Genomic DNA, 23,680 nt, shown 5'->3' with positions numbered 1-23,680 from the left:
AAATTGGTGTGCACTTGGGAAAAATTGACTATGTACCAGGTACTTGTCAATCTTCTAATATCTTAATATCCTCTAATATCTTAATCCCCTAATATCAGTAATATCTTGTGCTATTCTCATGGAACTCCTGTGAGATAGTAAGTGCTGTTTCCTAGTTTTACCAGTAAGGAAAGTGAGTCAGGATAGTGAGTAAATGGCCCGGGCAGGATTTGAACCCCAGCTGTTGACTGCAAAGCCTTCAGCCTTGGAGTGCACAGCGTCATGCAATACTTTTTAAATGGCAGCAAAGGAGCAGCGTAGAGGACACGGCCTGCTCTGACCTGAGGACCAATGAGAGGGCTTCCACATGCATCCCTTAAAAATGTCGTCACAATCCCTCGAGAGCAGTGTGTGTCACGTGACCAGCAGGCAGTGCTGAAAGCTTAGCATGAACTGTCCACACACGAGTTCTGCACACACATCCCGTCAGGTCGGCAGGGGGTGCGTGTGTCTCCTGGTACGTCTCCCTTAGTAAAACCAGCTTGCACATAACCCCAGTGGCAATGTGCATGTGTGCACGTGTAGAACGTCCATCCCTACTAGCTGACAAGTGCGTTCAGCTCTCTCGGTAGTCACAGCCACTGCCTTCGGCTTCCTTAGGTCCGATGGAAAGAACTGTTCTTGATCACTCAAGGATTGGCATTGCATTCCTCTCTTTATTTGTTGATTCAGAGCAGGGCTCTATCCCTATCAAATCGTTAACAATGGCTCCCTTACTTTTCTCTGAAAGATGATTTAAAAGTACCAGTCTTCCCAAGAGGCAGCGGATAAGCACTGGTAGGGTAAAAAGCTGTTATTCAAATAAGCTTTTCCTAATTACCTATCTCTTCCATTGCAAGAAATATATAATGAGGGCTTTTGAAAAGGTGGTAGAGAAGGCTTTGATTCATGTAATGGCAAGATTTGGGCCTTTCCTTATAGAACTCGGAAGATGCTAATGGGATAGTGAAAGCCATCTCAGAGCATTGACTGTAATCATATCTTCAAAGCGTGGGGGCAGGAAATGATGTTTGTTAGTTATCCAAAGGAAATTATTTTTAATGGCTCGTAAGAAATTGAAAGTAAACATATATGTGAAGGTCACTCTTGGACTCAGCGCAATGGCTTAGGGACTAAACCCTTACCATGCATGAGCTGGGATCCCCCTGCTTCCTGCCTAGCTCTCTGCCTGTGGCCTGGGAAAGCAGTCGAGAACAGCCCAAAGCTTTGGTACCCTGCACCTGCATGGGAGGCCCGGAAGAGGCTCCGGGCTCCTGGCTTCAGATTGGCTCAGCTCTGGCTGTTGTAGCCACTCGGGGAGTAAGCCAGCACATGGAGGATCTTTCTCTCCTTCTCTCTATAAATCTGCCTTTCCAATAAAGACAAATAAGTAAATATATTTTAATTCTAAAAAGAAGGGCACTGCTAAATGCTTTAGAGTTAAGGATGGCCATAAACACAGCCACATCTCAAGAATGATACTTCACCTTCACTTGTTGATTTCCTCCCAGTTCACACAGTAACAGACTGACAATGGCAAAGGGACAGTGATGGACAGACAGCCCACAGCAAACCAGTGGCCTGAGCCAGTCCCAGGGTGGAGAGATGATCGGTACGATCGATAGAATGAGATGCCACCCTCCCGGGCAATGGGACACTCCAACTGCACCCACTGACAAAGTCTTCTGTTGCCCTGCCAACCCTCCCCTCCAGGCCTTGGTAACCCCCATTCTACTCTCACTTCCCTGAGCTCAACTTTGCTAGAGTCCACCCATGACATAGATCACGCAGTATTCGTTTCTGCGCCTGCCTCATTCCACTTAACCTGGTACCCTCCAGCTCCACCCATGTTGTCACAAAAGGTCGCAGTTCCTTTTTGTCTGTGGCTGAATAATGTTCCACTGTGTATATGGACCATATTTCCTTTATCAGTTCACCCATCACCGGGAGGCACCAAAGTATGTACATATATGGGGATGATATCTGTACCTCGTGGTATGTAGTTCTTTTCGCTCAAATACAAAAATAAAGCAGCAGCCTCCACCCCCTAGGGTCTGTCAGCACCACGGCAGTATCTGAGTCCCGTCCCGGGGCCATCCTTCTGCCTTCTGCCTTCTGCCTTCTGCCTTTCACTCCATGCACCGTGCTGCTTGCTGGTCCCTAAGTCACCCACAATGCCGTGATCCGAATGGGAGACTCCCGCCTGGCCCAGCCCCGCTGCGGCAGGTGGACTGGAGCCATCTAGGGCAGATTCTCTCTGCCTCTCCTCCTCCCTCTGCTTCTCCATTGCACATAAGTAAAAATAAAGAAATCATGTAAGAAATGGAGCCTTCCAAAAAGTGTGCATCTTAGGGATGGGTTCTGCTCAGGATGAAAGCGTGTGTGTGAATCATTAAAATTAAAGCCAAGACAGCTTGGGGCCCACTGTGGGGGTTCTGCCTTGATCCACTTGCGTTTAAATTATCAAAGGGCTGCTCATCAGGGCAAGTTCAGAAGTTCTGTATTTATAAATAACTCCCGCAACGTTGCTCAAGCTCTGGTACAACATTGCTCAACGCCGGAAAAACACGGGCTCAGCTGTCACTTTTTTCATGTGCTGTCAGTTCAAAAGAGAAAATCAATAAAAACAGCATCGGGCAGTCGCTTGGAAACTCAGAGCGTGTGTGATGGCTGCGGTCTGATGGGAGGAGCCCTGCCTTCCGCTGCCATGCGTCAGTCAGCTGTCCTCTCTTCCAGCAGATGCTAGAAGATGGGCTGGCCAGGGTTACCCGGCTCAGGTGCTGGGGAACAGATGTAAAGCCAGACAACCAGAGGGGGTGAGGGGAGATGTTTAGGTGAATTCACAACAAAATTTCTTTCTTTTGTTTTTTTTTAATAGAGAAAGCGGCAAATCCCAGTACAAACCTTATGACTAGTACTTCTGATGCATTCTTAAATAATTCTTGCTTCTGCAATGAACCCCAGTGACTGTTTATCATAAACTTGCAGGAGCTTTGCTCCTCTTATTACCTCCCTTTGTGACATCACATTTCCAAATCCCATTAAAGCTTCGTGTCGGGGACATAGTCTCTTTCAATAATGGGCCAGGTCCCTAATTTTGGTCAAAATAACACACCTAGTTTGCCAGAAAATGGGCTTTCTCGTTCTGTAATTATTCCCCCATCTTAAACTATCTGATGCAGCTGGTGGTTTCAGATTCCGAGGCCTTCATCCATCAAGCTGTGGCTTCCTTTAGCATGCCTTCTCTCCCAGCATCCTTCTTGTCTCACCCGCCAGCCCTCTTCCATCTGATTCCTTCCGTACCTTAGTTCCATCCTTGGCTCTCCCTTTGTCTGATCAATCCATGTTGGTGATTGGATCAGTGCCTGACTTTGGATGTTACCCAGGTAGTTAGGCTGTTCAAATTTATATTTTTTAATGTATTTTTTTTTCATCCATCTTCAGGGTTTTTCTGTTTTCCTTTGTGATTTTTTTCTTTGATCCCTTGGTTATTTGTGTTGTTTTGTTTTTAAGGTTGATCAGGTGTTTTGAAAGCATCATTACAGAGGAAGAGGGAGAGAGAGAGAAAGAGAGATTTTCCATGTACTGGTTCATACCACAGATGGCCTCAATAGCCAGGGCCTGCTGCAGGCTGGCACCAGGAGCCAGGAGTTGCATGCAGGTCTCCCGCATGGATGGCAGGATTCCAAGTCCTGGGGCCGTCTGCCAGTGCTTTGCCAAGTGCTGTAGCGGGGAGCTGCGTCAGACGTGGAGTAGCCGGGAGGTGAACCCAGTGCCCGTATCTGCATTGCAGAGTGGCTGCACACTGCACAACACTGGTCCTGGGTGCGTGCTTTCCCTTCTAAATATTGGTGAATTCTCCAGTTTTCTTGTCTCTTATTAATTTCTCACGTGTTCCAGTATGATTGAAAAATATGTGATTTCAGATTTGCTGAAACTTGCTTCCTGATGTACGCGGGAGAATAACTCCTGTGCACGGAGGGAGAATGTGTGCTGACGGGGAGGCAGCTCGTTAGAACAGGACCCAGATCCCTCACTGCAGTGTGGCACGTCCCTACAGTGGAATGTTATTAAGCAGTAAAAAGACATGACGTTCTGACACGTGCTATACCATGAATGACCTGCAAAACATCATGGTACGTGAGAGAAACCAGACGCAAAGGCAGCACGATTCCATCTGTAGGAAATATGCAAACAGACAAAGGCATCGAGATAAAAAGATCAGTGCCTGCCAGGATCTGGGAGTCTGGACAAAGACGCATCCCTGCTTAGAGCAAGTTTCTTCGAGGCTAGAAGGAAGAAGTTATGATGGTTGCACATCAAGTAAACCCAGCGTCGTTAATGGTAAAGTTTATGTGTATTTTACCACAACTAAAAAAAAAAAAAAAGCTGTCCCATGTTTAAAATATAAATGGGGGCCCAACATGTTAGCCTAGAGGCTAAAGTCCTCAACTCACAAGTACAGAGATCCCATATGGGTGCCAGTTCTAATCCTGGCACCCCACTTCCCATCCAGCTCCCTGCCTGTGGCCTGGGAAAGCAGTTGAGGATGACCCAAAGCCTTGGGTTTCTGCACCCACGTGGAAGACCTGGAAGAGGTTCCAGGCTCCTGGCTTTGGATCAGCTCAGCTCTGGCCATTGTGGCCACTTGACAAGTAAATCAGCAGAGAGAAGATCTGTATATCTGACTTTCCAATAGAAATAAATCTTTAAACATATATATAAATGTGGATATAGACAGAAGATCAATAAGGTAAACTAATGTTGAAGTAGATTCCTATCACTGAAGGTAAACTGTACTCTCCAGGACTGCAGCCTTGCCTAAGTTAAGATTGCAAAAAGCTCTTTGCTAATGCTTGCTCTAACTTGGAGAATATGGCTAGCATAGATTGAGCAGCGGGCTTTTATAACTTCCGCTCGGAGTTGGTGCTAGAGGAGCGGAGAAAGCAGTGGTTGGATTATGGTTCACCGGACGTAGATATCAAAGACAAAATGTTTTTAGCAAAATGCGTTTTTAAGTGTCTAAATCGCAAGGCTAAGGTTCCATAACTGTTCATTGAATCCAAGCACGGGCTGAAACTCCAGGAAACATACTGCATTTCCAATGACGCTGGAGTTCCCAAAGGACCTGTCGGAGGGCGCGAACAGGTGTTCTATCCTGCGCTCCAAACTGTGTGCTGAGAAGATCACAGGCGTCAGTCGATAAAAATGGCATATCCAATTCATTTTCCCCTCTTTCAGTATTCAATACCACCTAATTCTACCAAGCAGGCTTTAAAAATCATATTATTAAAATAAAATGTAACTGCTGGGTGTTGTTTCTAACTGCAGTATAATGAAAAAGTCTCTTTCACCTTCAGTTTATGAAGATTGAATTTCCACGTTTGTGGTTTTTTAAGTTGTATTAAACTGCAGTTTGTATGTTACCTGATTAACCAAAGTTTACTAATCTGGAAGCAATAATTCTTCGTGCTATCGTGTATTTTCTATGCTCAATGGTTGAAAAGAATGTAGTATAATTTCTTCTTTTGAAGGCATAAGTGTTAGAGTCTAACAGACCTGAGCTCAAGTCTGGATTCAATACTTAATAGTTGTTTGGAATTTAAACATATCTGTAGTGTACACATGTTTTGTCATCAGCAGACACTGGGTGGGAAAGGCTGCTGTGACACCCAGCCAGTGAACGACCAGCGGGCTGGCCCTGGTGGGTGCTGGGTGCACGCAAGGTGTAATGGTGCTCATGACCATTCAGATAGCATTCCACAAAAAACAGATGTGGGCTGCTCATGCTAACTGCTCTGGGAGTGGTCCTAGGGCCTTCTTCCATGCCTCTGAGTAGTTTTAAATGAAGGGGACAGGAGTGTGGTGAGTGGAAATCTAAGATTAGTATTCTTAATGTGATGAAATGGTGTAAATGTTTAATGGTTTCCTTTACCCAGTTCGCTTGATAATCAGTGTCTGAAACTGACAGCACCTGATGGAAGAAGCAACTGAGCTCAATCAGGAAGGAAAAAAATGAAAGTATTGGCTGCCCTCCACCCTTCCAGGTTCCTTGGTAGGGCTGCAAAACAAATTCACTTAAGATTAACAGGGGAAAAATAATACTGAATTCTGTGCATGCGCATGGGAGTCCCATCAGCAGAAGTCCTGAAGGAAAGCCACAGGGTGGGTGCTTATGCAGCACCCTGTGCTACAGAAAAGAGTAGGGCCTTGAGACATCCAAGGGTGACACAGGTTATGGGCCAGGGGACAGTGGTGGACAAAGCAGGGCCCATTGTGCAGATAGAACCTCAGGGGGACAAGTTGTCTGGGAGCAGCGCTCAGACTGGGCGAGTTTGTCCAGCCTTGCGACCTCAGCCTCCATCTCTTCTGCCATGTGGTCCAAGCTCTTCTGGTTGGTCGGAATACTAGGGAGGGACCTGGTGCTCATTGAGTTGCCTTGGAAGGATTCCTTGTTTTCCAGATAAAGCTCAGGGCAAGCCTCTGCCTTCAGCCTTGGTTGTCACAGCCATTCCAGGAAGGAACTAGTGAATGCAAGATGCCTCTCCCTTTCAAGTGATGATGAAAACAGATAAGTTAAAAAAAACTTCAAAAGCGGCTCAGACTTGGAGGTCCACATTCCAGAGTGGTGAGACACAGCCTCCTTCTCCGGCGTGACCTTTACTGGAAAGGCCAGGCTGCTGCTGGCAGGGACAAACACCCCCTCATCAGCGGGCTCCCAGGACTGTGTGGACATCAGCCCTGCAGCTGGCCCTTCAGGGGCTTGCCCTCTGCCTCTTGGAGCCTCTGGAAGCCTGGGTAAGAAGCTGCTGTTTCATCTTCCCAGCACAACAGCTGAGACAGGTCCGAGAGCCAGAGCCTTGACACCTGCTTTCCGCACCCCCACCTCCCAGGTCAGCTTGGCCCGATCAGGCCCTTTATTAGGAATCTTTGCTGGAGAGAAGGGTGTTTTGTCCAGCAGGTTTTGACACCATGTGCCAGGAACCTGGGGCGGTTGAGCAGGAGATGAATAGGAAGCAGAACTGCACCAGACTCCAGCCACTGTCACCATCACACGTGATGTCCTCCAACAAGGCTCTTTCCAGTGGGTCACCTCTATAGCATGGCAGCCCCTCCCTGCCTCAGTGGTACCCAGTGATGGCTCATGTACATTGCCATGCCTACTCAAGAGTGGCTCCCTGGACTGAGGCTCTGAGTGTGGACAGGTGACCACATAGGGAGTCATCTGCCAGGCACTTGACAGATGTTCTGTCTGGGAAATACTGGTGTCACCCTGTGGCCTGTCTTGTCCTCCCTGCGGACACCAGCCCAGCCGTCATTCAATTTCCCATGACCTAGTGGCATGTTCTCTATCAGAAGTGGCGCACATGCAGAGTAGGGCACTGCAGCCTGTTGGGCACACAGACCCAAAGCACTGAGGACAGGCCACAGGCTGTCCCACGGCAATGGAACCTGTAACATGTGGCTTGGGGCCTTGTGTCATCCCATATCCTATGGGCACTCGGTGGCCTCTCTTTCTGCTTAATCTGATTAGAAAGTGAGGTTACTGAAAGGGTGTTGGCCGTGTGTGTGTGTGTGTGAGTGTGTGTGTGTGTGTGTGTGTGTGTGTGTGTGTGTGTGTGTGTGTGTGTGGTATGTGGTGTGCTCACAGGTCAACAGAAGCAGGTAGCTGCATTGCAGCTGCCTCTGGGGCCTGCATGTCTGCTGTAATAATCTCCTTAACATCCGTGTCCTCCAGGCTGCGTTCCCATGTTCCTCTGGAGCCAAAGCTAGGAGGAGAGGGGCAGGATGCTCCACTCCAGCACATGCCAGAGAAGGTCAAACTGGACCAGCTCTGCTGGGGACCTCCCTTGTCTTGCCAGGTTCTCCGCGGTCCTCTCTAACACCCAGCAGGAAGCCCAGCGCAAGAACCCAGTTAGGTTGAACTCTAGGGAGATGTAGATTGTAAAGTGTGTGTCATGTAAAATCTAAGAAGACAGTCCTGTCTCTGAAGTCCATTGCCAAAGGACAGCACTAAGATTATAGTGGAATTACATGACTTTATGCATGGGAGTAACAGATGCCTTTGTTTCTGGAAAAGTTGAAACTTTCCAAAGAATGTGGATGCTGCTAGTCCCTCTCCTGCAGGAGTGCTGTCAGAATCCTAATAAGGGAGGGATAGAATTCCTTGCAGGCATTCGTTATGCTTAGTGACCTGCTGGCAGGGAGCACAGCCAGGGCTGTGGGTGGAATGAATCGTTAATCCCAATATCATTGCAGCAACCACAGGTCAGCAAAACAACACTTTCTCTCACGTAGTAGTGCTTTGCTGAGGAGTTCTCAGCGACGTCTCAATTAACAAAAACTCAGGAATAGAAACTAAGCTACTTCCTGCAGCGAGGACAAACCTCCCTCACTCCCTTTACTTATGACAACTTCAGTCACAAAGGATTATTTAAAAATGAGCTTTACTAGGAACTTCTGTGAATGAGTTTCTGAAAGCAAACGGTACTGACTTCGATGTCCCATAACTTCTGTATTTAGGTCTGCATTGTGTGACGAAGCTAAAAACGATGTACTAATTTCCTATTAAAAGAGTCGTAAGTGTTGTCATAAGCCTGTGCAAGGAATCAAGAATGCAATTCCGAGACTTTTATTCTAGAACTTCATGTGTCCAGCATTCCACACCAGAGCGCCTGGGTTTCACGGCCAGCTCCGGAGCCCAGCTCCAGCTTCCTGCGAAGACACACCCTGGGAAGCAGCGTTGGGGCACCAGTCATCGACCTTGGTTTCTGCTCCCCATGTGGGGGAGCTGAACCCAGCTCTTGGTTATGGTCACTGTGGTCATCTGGGGAGTGAGCCAGCAGGTGAAAGCAAGCTGCCTGTGCCCTTCCCGCCAGGCGGCCTTGGTGAGGATGCGCAAGTGAATCAGGTGCTGTTTCTGCAAGGCTGAGTGATGAAACACATCCTTTCTTGGCTGTCTTTGGCTGCCACTGCCTGGGGAGCTGTGCAAATCAGCAGTGGGTTGCATGTACTTTTCCTTAATGTGATTGTGGCAATAAAACTGCATTGAAATTGCAGTCCTAGTGTCCTGTGAGAGAGACATGTTTACAAGATGTTGCATTTGATCCAGAAGTTGTTTTCACTCTCCAGGGACAAACTAGCAGATTGAATGACGCCAAACTCCTCACTTTGGGCACGTTTAACCCTTTTCTAAGTCAGAGAATTATTTTTTAGATGAAGGCAAGTAAGTTGAACCATGCGCTTTAAGTGGGTTTCAAGCAGTAAGAGCATGTCATATTTCACCCTCAAGTCCCTATTCCTTTGAGGGCGTTCCTGGACATCCATCGCTGAATCCATCGATGAGCTTAACTTAATAGTTAAGACATCACTGAGAAGGGGAAAGGGCTTCGCTGCAGACCCACTGTGTATTGTTGCTCATTGGCTGAGAGCTCCTGCTGAAGCCCACCCTGATAGGGTGAGGTTACCCAACAGAACGGAGGCCAAGAAAAAAAACTAAAGGGGACCTTTCTCACAGATGTAAATGAGATGGCCTTTCCCACAGCTTCGTGCTTTGATCCCAGCAGATAATGCTGGCACTTGCTAGTCACTTCCCCTCGCATGTGGCCTCTTTTCGCTTGCAGGGGACGTAATCCCCATTGAGCTATTTCTTTGCCAGGGTCTATGCAGCTGTGCCTGCACTCCTGCGTGTCCTTTTGTGAGCCTGGCCTCCGCTGGGGGCTCGCAGCTTTCCATTTAATCTCGGACAGGTCAGGAGTGGGATTTGTTTAGCTGGCTCTCTGATGAACATTTGGTACATGCTGTTTGATGACTGCGCTATTCCTCCACATCTGTCAGTGACAAAATATGAAAATTCAACATGTTTATAAATAAATGGCCTTTGACCACATGTGATCATGCATGCTCACTCCTCTTCGACATCCAGGTCATGTAGTTCACGTGCTTTTCCAGAATCATTGAGATTGAAAAAAAAAAAAAAACACCAAAGCTCACATTGCGGAATGACTCCTGCTGTTACCCTGTTTGGTGACTTAGTGATATTGGTTCCGACATCTCGCCGTAGTTCTAGCCTTACCGGGCTGGAGGCGAAGAGCGAGCAAGGAGGGGCACATCACCACTGACAAGCTGGCTTGTGCAAAGTGAGCGAGAACCTTGGCTCTCTAGAGTCACAGTGCCCTGCACAACAGCCACGAGGCACACGCGGCTCCTGAGCAATTGAAACACGGCACCTGAGATGCACTGTGGGTGCAAAGTTCCATGAGACTTTGAAATGGCAGCACTGAAGAATGTAACCCAGGTCACTAATCATTGCATACGGTACTTGGAAATGGAGGCTTTTAGGCTATGTTTTAGGCTTTGTTGAGGTCAAAGTGAATTGGGGTTTGGTTTCTGGGTGACTTCACTCGCACGGGAGGTTCACAGTGGATGTGTGCAGGGCATGGCATGTTGAAGAGCTGGACCTGGAGAGCGGGCAGTAAGGCCCACACCAGCTCACTTAGGGAGGGCACATCGTAAGTGATCTTCTGTTTTAAAGATGTGTGTATGATTTGAAAAAAAACCAGAGCCACAAGGAGAGAGAATTTCACTCTGCAAATAGCTACAGCAGCTAGGTATGGCTCAAGCAGTTCTGTCCTGGTCTCCCCTGTGCACGGCAGGGGCCCAAAGATTGGTCAACCATCCACTCTCTTCCCAGGGGGCTGGGTTGGAAACACAAGCAGGCTAGACTTGAACCGGCACTGTGGTAGGGGATGCTGTCCCTGATCTTCCAATTAGACTTCTTGCGCTTTCAGTTTCATTTGGGCTTAATTAATGGGATATGCTGCAGCATATGATTTTAAAAAGTTCGTGGCAGCACCCTAAGGGTAGTTAAATCGCTGGCTGTACTAGCATCATTGTTAATGGCTCCTGTTCCTATAGCTCCAGGTACACTTAGGCCTGTCCTAAGTGCTTTCCATGGTAACCATTTAATCCTCTGCGCCAGCAGATGAAGAGGTGCCCATCTGAACAGAAGTGAGCTGGAGACTCAGAGAGACGCACACGTGGAGGTTGACCCAGGCCGTGGGATTCCAGAATGTACCATTAGCCAGGAAGTAATAAGTGCTTAACTTCCATAAACATGGCCGTGTGTGTCTCTCCATACTGGAACACTGATCTTTCCCTGAAACTTCAGTGGGTTTGAGTAGTCTAACAGCTATGGTATTCAAAATGTTTCTTGTCTCAGAAATTGGGAATCGTGGCTCAGTCTGCTTGAACATGTAGTCTAGTGGTACTATGTAAGAACTATGACGTACCTGCGGAAGAAGCCCAGAAAATGACATGCCAACGTAGGGCACTCTGGCATGCTGATGATGGAGTCTGCTAAAGACATCTGGGAGCCAGCGGATGCTGGAAGAGGCTTTTCTTGGAGGTTCCCTCATCCGCTGAAAAGCAGTTTTGCAACACAGGAGCACAGGGGCCTGGGCTCCTCTCATGGAGTGTCAACCCACACCACACCAAGAAGGGAGACGGAGGGCCCGCGCCACCCCCAGACACGCTGCATCCCAGTGGCTGCTCTCCGGGTCTTCTTACTGCACCCTAAAAATCAATGACACTTCTTTGAAAGTGGCCCCCGTTCCCCAGAAGGAAGAGAATACGAGCATGTGACCCGCACAGAGTCCCGGGGCAGTCGCCTGTCCCCTCTGACTCTGCGTGCGGTTGAATCCCCATGCCTTTTCCTCCTGTTAATGTGTCTGCCGTGGGCTCATTTCAATCCCCCAGGGGTGCACAAGCAGTTACCCTTTGCCCAAGCATGCTGCCCTGGCAACACAAAGAAAAAGGTCAGGCTTGCAGCCTTGCTTTTGGAGGACATAAAAGCGGATTTCTTAAGATTTATTTTTTATCTGTTTCAAAGGCAGAGTTGCAGAAAAAGGAAAGAGAATTTTCCATCCGCCAGTTCAATCCCTATAGGTCTTCAACAGCCATGACCGGGCAAGGGCAAAGCCAGCAGTCAGGAGCTTCTGGGTCTCCCTCGTCGGCAGCAGGGGCCCAGGCACTTGGACCATCCTCTGTTGCTTTTCCAGGTGTATTTTCAGGGGGACTCAAATTGGCAGTCCTAAGGGTTTGGCCATGTTGCATGCAGAGGCTTACCGCCCTGCCGTAGCATCAGCCCCATAAAAGCACATTTCCACAACACGGTGTGTTGAAGGTTGTATGTCCACAGTGTGGTAAGAACAGAGAGGTGCATCTAGCACTCCGAGGTGCAGGATAGAGTCGTGTTTTTAAAGGGATCTTAGACAAAGGGTGGCTGGGCCATTTGTGTAAGTCTCTCACACTGGTTTTCTCGAGCTTTATTGCCGTTGCACAAAGGCCCCCGCTCAGCTTCTTGGTGTCGCATATCCTGGTTCGGTCAGAGAGAACACTGACTCCTTCCCTGTGGTTTGCAGGTACCAGCAAGGTCAACCTCGTGAAGATTGCGTCCACAGCCTCCAGCCCGCGGGACACGGCCCTGGCCGCCGTCATCTGCAGCGCCCTGGCCACCGTGCTACTGGCCCTTCTCATCCTCTGTGTCATCTACTGCAAGAGACAGTTCATGGAGAAAAAGCCCAGCTGTAAGTGTCCAGCTCCTGACGTGGCTTAGCATGTGGGGGGTGGGGGGGGAGGGCATACGTTTACTGTCATTGTCATTCAGCAAGTGACTTGACAGTGATGAGCAGCTATGAAAACACACACAGGCCGCACCAGGAAAGGCAGCACTTTGCAAGGATGCTGAATTCACGGTGCTGTCTCGGGCCACCAGGCAAGAACGAAAATTGTTCTTGGCCCTAGAAACCTCCTCAACAGAGAGACACACAGAGAGATTTTTCCACCCACTGGTTCATGCCCCAAATGGTTGCAGTGGCCAGAGCTGACCCAGTCCAAAGCCGGGAGCCAGGAGCCTCTTCCAAGTCTGCCACATGGCAGAGGCCCAAGGACTTGGGCCATCCTCTGCTGCTTGATTTCTTTCTTTAAGATTTATTTCTTTTGGAAAGGTGGACTTAACAGAGAGAAGGAGAAACAGAAACATCTTCTGTCCACTGGTTCACTCCCCAAGTGACCAAAGCAGCTGGAGCTGAGCCAGTCCAAAGCCAGGAGCCAGGAACTTCCTCCAGGTCTCCCACACAGGTGCAGGGTCCCAAGACTTCGGGCAACCTCCATTGTCTTCCCAGGCCACAAGCAGGGAGTTGGATGGGAAGTGAGGCAGGTGGGTCACTAAGAGGCATCCATTGGCGATTCCAGCGCTTAAAGGAGAGGATTTAGCCACTGGGCATCCTGCTGCTTTCCCAAGCCATAAGCAGGGAGCTGGATCAGAAGTGGAGCAGCCAGGAAATGAACTGGCGCCGATAAAGGATGTTGACATTAGCAGGTGGAAGGGAGATTAGCTTGTTGACCCACTGTGTCAGCCCCTCACCAAATTATTTCGTACCCATGCCTCATACAGGAAGAAATACAGGCAGTCCTGCAGCTAAGATGGTCTGACAACGTTTTGACCTTAGATGCAAAAGAGCCCACATCCAATCCTCTGAGGTTCCCCCTCAATGCAATTGATTCAATAAGCCACGTGGATACCTACACTCCAGTAAAAAATAGGCTTGTGCTGGGGGATCGCCCCGTTCTGTAAGCTGCTGGAATGTTCTGAGCACGTGGAAGGAGACAAGGCTAAGCGGGGTGTGCAGTAAGTTAGGCGTATCCAATGCATTTCTGACTTTGGATGTTGTCAGCCTGCGGCCAGTTTATCGTGCTGTAGCCACACGGATCAGTCGTGCAGCATCTGAATCAAACCTTGGAATGATGGTGGGTGTGCTCTTTAAAACGACGGAAGCCACAGTGGTGCTGATAACCACGACGATATTAACAGGGCTCCCTGATGGAGGACGCGGCGCTCTGTGACAGAATTCTTCACCCACCTCTTCTCCCTCTCCCGTGTAGGGTCTCTGAGATCGCAGGACGTGCAATACAACGGCTCTGAGCTGTCGTGTTTCGACAGATCGCGACTCGGCCCGTGTGCTCACAGGGCCTGCTGTCAGTGTCTTCAGGCCACTTACGGTAAGTGGAGCCACGCGGGCATTCCAGCTGGAACAACTGTGGACTTGAAAGCTGCAAAAAAGTTCTCCAAGTTCATCTCCCAGGCACGTTGCTGTGCTTGGTTTTCTAGTAAAAGCTAATCTGAAATGATCTCCTGCCCCTCCCCTACAGTCGTAAGGATGTTTTTCCCGGTCTCTATTAAAAGATAAAATCACCATACTGCTAAAGTTCTAGGATTCCCCAGCTGCTGTTTCAGGCGAGTTTGCTTTTCTTGCTTGGAGTCAGTGTCAAGTGGAAGCACTTCCCGTCGGGGAGGGCAGGAACTGGTTTCCTCTGCCGCCTCTTTAGGTCAGAGGGAGCACCATTGCATCATCCTGGATTTCTGTGGGAAGAGGGAAGAAGGAGGGCGTGGCAGTTTTCCATGAACTGCCTTTCGATGACTGCCGGGCCTGACGCTCTAGCCAGGAATTGCAACGGAAGTTGGTCTCTAACTTGGATGAACATTCTTGGCCACTTACAACTTTATATTCATGGACGCACATCCTGCTCCCGTCCCCACCTTACAACTTGACCTTATCTGAAAAGGGAAGTCTTGCCTAGCCAACCATCCAACGTAACAGTCCTCCTACCTCCGCTATGCTGATACATGGCCCAGCCCATCCTGACCACTCTTTCTGTACATTAAGGGAGGCAGTAAGACCGAGCTCTCCTTTCGCAGGCGTCTAATCTTTCTTTGGAAGACATGCGGGAGGGAGGAATTTTCTAGTTAATTTTTTTTTTAAGTTTTTCAATTTTTATTGATATAAAGAGAAATGGATTTCATAAAGTCCTAAGAGGATAGCGATACTTCTGTCATTCTTTCTCCTTTCCTTCTTCCTTCCTTTCTTTTCTTCTGTAATGTTTACAAAGACACACTATCAACATGTCCTATAATCACAGTCTTAATTTACCAGGAACCCAAATATTTAACAGGTAAAAAGTGGGAAGACCATAGTTCCACAGGAATATAAACATTGCATTTGTACACGGTTTTTACAGTCTACAATCGCCACGTATCATAGAAAACATACAATATTTGCCTTTTGGGGACTACTTATTTCATTTAGCATAATGGCTTCCAGTTGCATCTATTTTGTTGCAAAGGGAAAAACAGGAGTTCAGCCCTTATCCAAATCACCAGTTGTTAGATATTTGGTTGTTTCCTTTATTATTGTGAATCATTCCGCAGTAAAAGTGGGGACACAGATAACTCTTTGATTTACTGTTTTCATTCCATATGGGTGAATCCCCAGGAGGGGGATGGGTGTGTCATCGCGTAGATCTGCTGTCAACTTCCTGAGCCATGTCGGTACTGTCTTCCAGAATAATTGTTGTAATTTGCATTCCCGCAAACAACCCTACGTCCTCACCAGCACTCAGTGCCGTGTGATTTTTGCGCGGCAGCCATGCTGGCTTGCTGAGGCGAAATCTCGTGATGCTGTCCGTTTGCATGACCCTGCTAGCTGGTAACCCTGAACCACGGACTCATGGTAGCACATGATCTTTTCATGTGTCTGTTGGCCATTTGAGTTTCAGCCTTTGAAAACTGTCTGCTCATGTCCTTCAGCCATTTCTTCACTGAATTATTTGCTTTCTTGTTGTTTCGTTTCTTAAAATCTTCATAGATTTGGGCCCAGCACAGTAGCCTGGTGGCTAAAGTCCTCACCTTGCATGCACCAGGATCCCGTATGGGCACTGGTACGTGTCCCACCAGCCCCGCTTCCCATCCAGCTCCCTGCCTGTGGCCTGGGAAAGCAGTGGAGGATGGTCCAAAGCCTTGAGGCCCTGCACCCGCGTGGGAGACCCAGAAGAGCTCCTGACTCTTGGCTTCAGATCAGCTCAGCCACTTTAGGGAGTGAATCATTGCATGGGAAATCTTCCTCTCTGTCTCTCCTCCTCTCTGTATACCTGCTTTTCCAATAAAAGAAATAAATCTTTCAGAAAAATTTTTAAATATCTCCATAAGTTCTGGGTGTTCATCTTTTCTCGCCGCACAGTTTGCAAGGGCTTTCACTAGCTGTCGGTTCTCTCCTTGTCGAGAGTTTCCTTGGCGGTGCAGAAATTTCTTAGCTTGCCGCAATCGCACTTGCCTGTTTTTGCTTTTATTGCCTGTGCTTCTGGGCTCCTCCAGCAGGTCTCTGCCTATGACAGTGGCTTGCAGAGTTCCTCCAGTGTTTAACTCTAGTATTTTGGCTATTGGTCTATTCAGGTTTTTTCTGTCTCTCTCTCTCTCTTTCTATATATATATATGCGATATAAATCAAGGTGACATCGAGTGCGTGTACATTTTTTGTAGTAATCGCCCGGTTACATCGATCCCCTAGTCATTACATAATGCCCTTCTTTATCTCCTTCTTGTGTTTGCTTCCCCGTAGTGTGGAATAGCTTTTTCCATTCTTCAGTTTCGTTTTGTGTGCATTTTTGCTGGTGAGCTTTGTTTCTTGAAAGCATACAGTAGGTAGTTCTGGTTTTCTTAATCCAGTCAGCCAGTATGTATTCTTGTTTGAAAAGGTTTATTTTATTTTTATTACAAAGTCAGATATGCAGAGAGGAGAGACAGAGAGAAAGATCTTCCATCTGCTGATTCACTCCCTAAGTGGATGCAACAGCCAGGAGCTTCTTCCGGGTCTGCCACGCGGGTGCAGGGCCCCAAGGCTTTGGGCCGTCCTCCACTGCTTTCCCAGGCCACAAGCAGGGAGCTGGATGGGAAGCAGGGGCTGCCAGGATTAGAACCGGTGCCCATATGGGATCCTGTTGGATGCAAGGAGAGGACTTTAGTCGCTAGGCTACCACGCTGGACCCCTGTATCTTAACTGAAAAATTTAGGTCATTTAGATTCAAGATTCTTATTAATAGGTAATGACTTATTGCTGCTGCTTTCTCATAAGTATTTCTGTCACTTGCTTTGGATTTTATCTGTATTTTCACTAGGAGATTTTCTGCCTTCACATTCTTTCACAGCAACGACTCTGAGTGTAGCAGCTTGCTAAGTGTCGTTGGTAAGCTGAATGAGTGCTGACAGATCCTTTCCATTTCCCTTTGGGAAGGCCTGTTTCTCTTTTAGGACTTTGGCTGCTGCTCTCCAGATCTGCTCGTGGAAGGGTTTCTGATGAGGAGCCATCTGTCTGGAGATTCCCTGAGCGTCATCTGCTCTTGCTCTCTCGCACATTCTAGAAGCTTTACATTTGACTGTTGAGCGTTTGACTAAGACGTGTTGTTGGGAAGGTCACTGCTGATCATGTCCGTTCGGAGCTCTGTGCGTTTCCTGTACGTGGCTGTCCCCGCCTTCCTCCGACTCAGGGAAGCTGTCTGCTGTTGTTTCAGCGAATAGGGTTTCAATCTGTTCTCTTTCCCCACCTTGAGGCACACTTAGGGCACGTGTGTTACATTGTTTCTCACTATTGCACAAACCTCAAACACTATTTTCAGTTTTCCTCATTTTTTTTTCCTTTTTTTTAAAAAAATATTTTATTTATTTTTATTGGAAAGTCAGATATACAAAGGAGAGACAGAGAGAAAAATCTTTCATCCGTTGATTCACTCCCCAAGTGACCACAATGACTGGTGCTGTGCCAGTCTGAAGCCAGGAGGCAGGAGCCTCTTCCTGGTCTCCCACGCGGTTACAGGGTGCCAAGACTTTGGGCCGTCCTCCACTGCTTTCCCAGGTCAAGAGCAGGGAGCTGGATAAGAAGCAGGGCTGCTGGGACACGAACCCATATGGGATCTTGGCGCATGCAAGGCGAGGGCTTTAGCTGCTAGGCCACCGCACTGGGCCCGTTTTTTCTTTCTTTCTTTTTTTTTTTTTTTGGTCTGACTGGGTATCTTCTGCCTCAAATAGTTTCTTCCGCTTCACCAAGTGAATTGTTAGGGTTTTCTCCTTGTATTTTCTTATTTAACATATTGAAATCTTCGTTTCTGTTATTTCAGATAGATTCCTGTCCAGTATCTCTATTTCCCAGCAAATTTTTTCATCCGTCATGAACGGATTTTTTTTTAACTCACGCATTTGCTTTTGTGTGTTTCAGAGTGTTCTTAGGATCACTGTCTTGATCTCATGCGGGATGTGATGATCCTTGCCCAGTTAAGGAACAGGTTGAGAATAAACCCTAAGACCCCACAGCACGCGTGGATCTAGCTTAGACTTAGCCGATGCGAGTCCCAGACTCTGGACAGCTGTCGACAGTAACTGAATGAGCTTCCAAAGCCACCGTGCCTTTTGGGGTCCTGGGTACTCTCCACGAACACTGTTATCAGAGGCAAAGTTCGTTGGGATAGTTTCTTAAGAGATGAGCTTTCACTTTAGATAAAATACAGCTTTCTTCGAACTTCTCTGCCATCGGAGAAGAAACAGTCAATCAAGATGGCTTTGTGGCCGGTCGCCCTAAGAGGACGCGCCTGTGGGGAGCACCCACGTGACGCCCGGAGGTCCTGTGCTCACACACTCCCTCCTCAACGGCCAGCAGCAGCACTGTTTGTCTTCAAACTTCCATTCTTACAGGCTTGGAGAAACGTTGAAAGGACAGGACAGAGACTTCTCACATATCCTTTACCTCAAATAGTTCATCTCATCTCCACTTTGGCTTATCTCTCTCTCTCTCTCTCTCTCTCTCACACACACACACACACACACACACATTCTCTCTCCCTCTCTTATTATAGCACAAAAACACATGTATTTTTCATTTGCTCTCTGTTTTGTAAATCATTATGCATTTACCTCTTCATTTTTCAGTGTTCCTCAGAGCAAAAATATTCTCTTATGTGACAGCAACACAATGAATACAGGTTGGGACATTTACATTAAATTCAATTCATTTGCTAGTCTGTAGAGCACACTTGTATGCTTTTAATTAACCAGTAATGTCATTTATAGCAGAAGAAAGCTCCCCACGCTGCTGTTGCAATTGGTTGCCAAGTACCCCTGGTCTCTTTTCATGGGGGCACTTTGTTCATTTCTCTTTGTGTCTCATGACATTGCCAAGTTTGAAAACTCCAGGATTACTAGTGTTTTAGGATGACCCTGGGTTTGTGCTTGCCACCTGTCTTTTCAGGAGTACATTCTGGAATACAGAGGAGGGGCTGCTCTGTCCTTGCTGGTGCCCCGCATGGCGAGACACAACTGACCATTCACCCCATGCCCATGCAGGCTAACCTAGGTTGCTCAGGCAGGTTTCTCCACATTCAAATTGCTGTTTTTGCCCCTTTGAAATGCTCTCAGAATATGCTCCCCAAACCATTCCCTAGCTTAGCACCCCTTCAGATTCTCTCCTGAATCAGTTAAAACCACAATGGTTAGCAAATGATGGTTTTCTACTTCCGCCATCATTCCTGCATTTATTATTTGGCTTCTTAAAGTAAGGAAGAAAGTTCCCTTCTTACCCATTCATTTATTTGTTGTGGTCAACTGAGACTCTGTGGTTGTTATTCAACGGATAAAACCCACTGGTGGTGTTGTTTATTCTGACTCTTAATGCCGCCTGCATTTAACCAATGAAATTCCCTCCAGGCTAGATCAGGTGTCATTGCCTAGTAGTGTCTCATTCTTCTTTTAACAATAGAAAGTTCCAGACTCATTTCTGTGAGGAACTATGATGTCTTTTGCTTCTCAACAATTCTGAAACCTTTCGAAGTGTTCAGTATGCGTGCTGTTGCGTTACTTGGCAGCGGATCCAGGTTGGAACCCCCAGTTTCCTAGCAGTGTGGGCACAGACGGCCCAAGCAGGAGGTGTGGCTCGGAGGGAGCTCCAGGCGGCCGTGCTGAGCATCCTGCCCGTGCAGCATGGATTTGTAACTCTGTCTCCGTGCAGAACATTCTCCCCACAAGTTCTCATGTGTATTTGATGGGTGGAGCGAAGGTCCCACCTGCACTGCTCCGCATGCCTGCAACAGCCACAGGCTCTGAAGTCGGGAGCCAGGACCACCATGCAGGTCTCCCACGAGGAGGGCAGGGGCCCCTCGAGCCTGTGCCTGCTGAGTGACTCCAATGTGGAAAACAGGCCTCTTCCCCTCTCCACCAGACGCCTACCCCTGATAGGCAATTTTTAAAGGAGAGATGTTAGTTTTATCATATTTCTGATCATAAAAATAAAGAGCCGTTCCTCATGGGATGTGAATACACACAGCGACACTCCTGCATGTATGGGCGTGAAGGACATCTGCAAGTTCTCTGGGTTTGCATGTATGTGTTTTTATGTGTTTGTGGTTTTATAAAATCCCAAGTATGTGCCCAAGTACATGACGAGAAGTCTAGAATGTTCAAAAAACGTTGACTGCGTTCATTTCCAGTTTATAGGATTCAGGAATATTTACTTTTAAGCTTCTTATCTAATCCCTCTGTATTTTTTTAGTTTTTCTCTTCAATAAGCTTGTATTATCTTTGAAAGTAAAACCAGGCATGGCTTCAGTGACCATAATGATTCATAGAGCTCTGGGCACACATCTGCTTAGTCCTGAAATTACACTGCTAGCAGTTAAAGACAGCGTGTGTGTGTGTGTGTGTGTGTGTGTGTGTGTGTGTACTCACTGAATTTAGGCAGTAAGCTCTTCTGTCCTTGTCTGTATTCCAAGAGCACTCAGCAACAAAGCCTCGCTGTCCCCGTGTCCTCGGGCACGCACGCAATCCCTGCAAAGCACACCCTCTCCCGCTCTGCATTATGGTCAGGCTTCCCTGTTGCATTGTGGGAAATCACACACACAACCCACCATTTGCCATCTTCACCATTCATGAGTGTCCAGTTGAGTAGCAGCAAGAACATGCACGTGGCTGTGCACCCATGACTATATCCACCCCAGAACTCTCTTCACCTTCCCAAACTTCTGGCCCATGAAGCACTCGCTCGCCCCCCTCAGCCCCTGCCTGGCCACTTTCCACAGCCTTCTCTGTGTCTGATGCTCGGGGACCTCCTCCAGGAAGTGGTTCATTTGCTTCTAAGAGAAAGAATCTGCGCACAGGTTGGCGGGGGCAGGTGGGGAGAGCAGAGCCTGTGCCCCCTCACTCTTTGCTCGTTTCCCCAGGACCTGTGCACCTGATCCCATCCCTGTGCTGCGACGAGGCTTGCGGTGCCAACCGGGCAGCTCTAGCGTGTGGGCTGCACTCGAAGGCCACCCTGCAGGAGAGGTAACTGTTTATTTTTCATCAGAATCTCATCGTCTCCTGTGCAACTACAGTCTAATGGTCCACCAATGTTCATGAGAAACTATGGCAAATCACCCTTTTTTCATTCTCAAAAATTTATTTTTCAATCTGTATGTGTTTACTTGGAGGGGTGTAGAGACAGCGAGACCTTCTACCCCGCAGCTCACACCCCAGGTTGGGCTGGACGAAAGCCAGGAGCCCGGAACTCGGTCGGGTCCCCCGTGTGTGTGGTAGGAAGCCAGTTATTTGAGCCATCACTTGGGTGCATCTGCAGCAGCTGGAGTTGTGTATCAAAGTCTGGTGTGGGATACAGGTGTCTTCAGAGGCCTCTGAACTGCTAAGCCCAACATCTCCCCCAGGACATCACCTTATGACTATCATCAGTGACTCTGGAGGCAGGAAATGTCGGTTGTTTGACAAAGAGTAAATGAGTAGGCCTGTCAAGGTTGCCAACATCCAGTGCCACAATCTTTATTTGCTAACCCCTTTTAATTTTATTTTCATCTTATTCTCATCATTTTTGGCACTTTTACCCCATGTACTCATGACCAGTAATGTCATGTACTCATGACCAATAATCATGGAACAGTAATCATGTCACACCCAGGAGACTTCATGTCTGGGAGACGTTGGATCTAGCCTATTTCAATTAGAAGTGGGTGCAAAAGTAAATGGAGGCGGGCCCAGCACCGTGGCCTAGCGACTAAAGTCCTTGCCTTACACGTGCCAGGATCCCATCAGTTTATATCCCGGCTGCTCCACTTCCCATCCAGCTCCCTGCTTGTGGCCTGGGAAAGCAGTCGAGGACAGCCCAAAGCCTTGGGACCCTGCACTTGCGAGGGAGACCCAGAGGAGGCTCCTGGCTCCTGGCTTCGGATTGGCTCAGCTCCGGCCATTGTGGCCAAGTGGAAAGTCAACCAGAGAATGGAAAATCTTTCTCTCTCTCTCCTTCTCCCTGTAGATTTGCCATTACAATTTTAAAAATCAGCAAGTCTTAAAAAAAAAAAAAAAGGAAAAAGAAAATGGAGTCATTTGGCTGAGTGAGGCAAATTTTCAGGAGGAAGCAGTAGCATTCTGACCGCAAAAATAAGACTAAAAAATAAGTTACAGCTGACTGGGCATGGAGGCAGTGTCTGTTTCTCGCCACAGACTATTTAAGATCTTTTGGCTTTTGTGTTCAGAAACGCAGGGCCGGCTGGAGAGACGATGCCAGCTTTCTTCGGGTCCCCTTCGCTGTCCGTCTGTGGGGAGTTCTCCGACGCCTGGCCTCTGATGCAGGAGCCCACGGCTGGGGACGGCATCTCCTTCGCCGGCTCTTATCCTGAGCTCGCCGGGGGAGACCTTCCCTCTCTGAGCCCAGAAAACGAAAGCTCAACGTCCTTGGATTCAAACAGTAGTCAGGATTGGGTCGGCAGAACCGTTGTCATGGAAACGAGTTCTGAAAGCCGTACAGCAAATGTGGACTTATCTAAATACACGCACACGCCGCCAGAGCCAGCACCTGCTAGAAGCCCGCCGGAGCAGACGGGTGTCCACAGTGGGAACTCTGCCACTCCAATGCCCCTCCAGGTAAGGCGACGTGGGATCGTGGCTGTGCAGACCGGAGGGACCAGAATTCTATCTGCACCATCAAATTGAGGGGGAAGCCTTACAAGGCTTTTTCTTTTTTTCTTAAATTTGTATACACTGAAGGAGAATATATTTTAACATAAAATTTAAGAGTATTTTTTAAAAACCCATCAGAGCTAACCTAGAAATGACACGTGACTGCTCTGATGTCTTCTTCGAGACTCTTGCCACAGCATTAGACCCTAACCACTGGGGGATGCATCCAGCATCCCTCGGACCTCAGTCCTGGAGAAAACACCATTTGCTCCCGCGTTGACGTGAAGTGTAGTAAGAGAATCAAAACAATAGGCTCTCATCAACTCGGCAGTCGATTTTGTCCTTAAGTTGACAACTTCCACCTTTTCACTTAAACAGGTTATAACTTCCTCGTTTACTTCTGTGGGTTGCCAGGTTCCACGTTCTTGTACTTCGTGGCCGTTACTAAGTAAAATACGGTTACTTGGACGTGAGCATCAGCATAGTGGGAGTCTACCTGATTACCAAGACTCTAGGGAATGACTAGCAGGAGGGTAGAGCACACCGCACAGAGGTGCTGGCTGGACCAAGGGATGCAGCAGGATGGCATCCACGGTGTTCGGAATGGCACACAACTTGAAACTTACAAGCCGTTTATTTCTAGAATTGTCCAATTCGTCTTTTCAGCCTGCAATTAACCGTGGGTAAGGGAAACCACCGGAAGCAAAGCTGTGGCTGACGCGCCTGACGCGCCTGACGCACCTGACGCGCCTGACGCCCCGCGCCTCCTCCTTCCCCCAGACAGTCAGATGTCGGCGCTCTCCCTTCCTCAGATTCCCGTGTAGTTTGTGCGCCGCCGTCCCC

At 48.1% G+C, this 23,680-nt stretch overlaps 1 protein-coding gene across 1 annotated transcript in view; it reads left to right on the top strand.

Moving 5' to 3' along the window:
• The window catches only part of TNFRSF19 (TNF receptor superfamily member 19), a 69,297-nt gene extending 46,257 nt beyond the window's left edge, over positions 1-23,040 (top strand). The window contains exons 5-9 of the mRNA XM_040979892.1: positions 12,441-12,605; positions 13,963-14,079; positions 21,112-21,214; positions 22,414-22,801; positions 23,035-23,040. Coding sequence (XP_040835826.1) covers positions 12,441-12,605; positions 13,963-14,079; positions 21,112-21,214; positions 22,414-22,801; positions 23,035-23,040 — 779 coding nt within the window. The remainder of the gene's footprint in view (positions 1-12,440; positions 12,606-13,962; positions 14,080-21,111; positions 21,215-22,413; positions 22,802-23,034) is intronic.
• The last annotated feature ends 640 nt before the right edge of the window (positions 23,041-23,680 follow it).

The sequence above is a fragment of the Ochotona curzoniae genome, unplaced genomic scaffold (assembly GCF_017591425.1).
Source record: "Ochotona curzoniae isolate NIBS_2020 unplaced genomic scaffold, NIBS_Ocur_1.0 contig_3332, whole genome shotgun sequence".
Taxonomy (NCBI): domain Eukaryota; kingdom Metazoa; phylum Chordata; class Mammalia; order Lagomorpha; family Ochotonidae; genus Ochotona; species Ochotona curzoniae.
The sequence above is the reverse complement of the archived record's forward strand: the minus strand, read 5'-3'. Positions and strand labels throughout refer to the sequence as shown.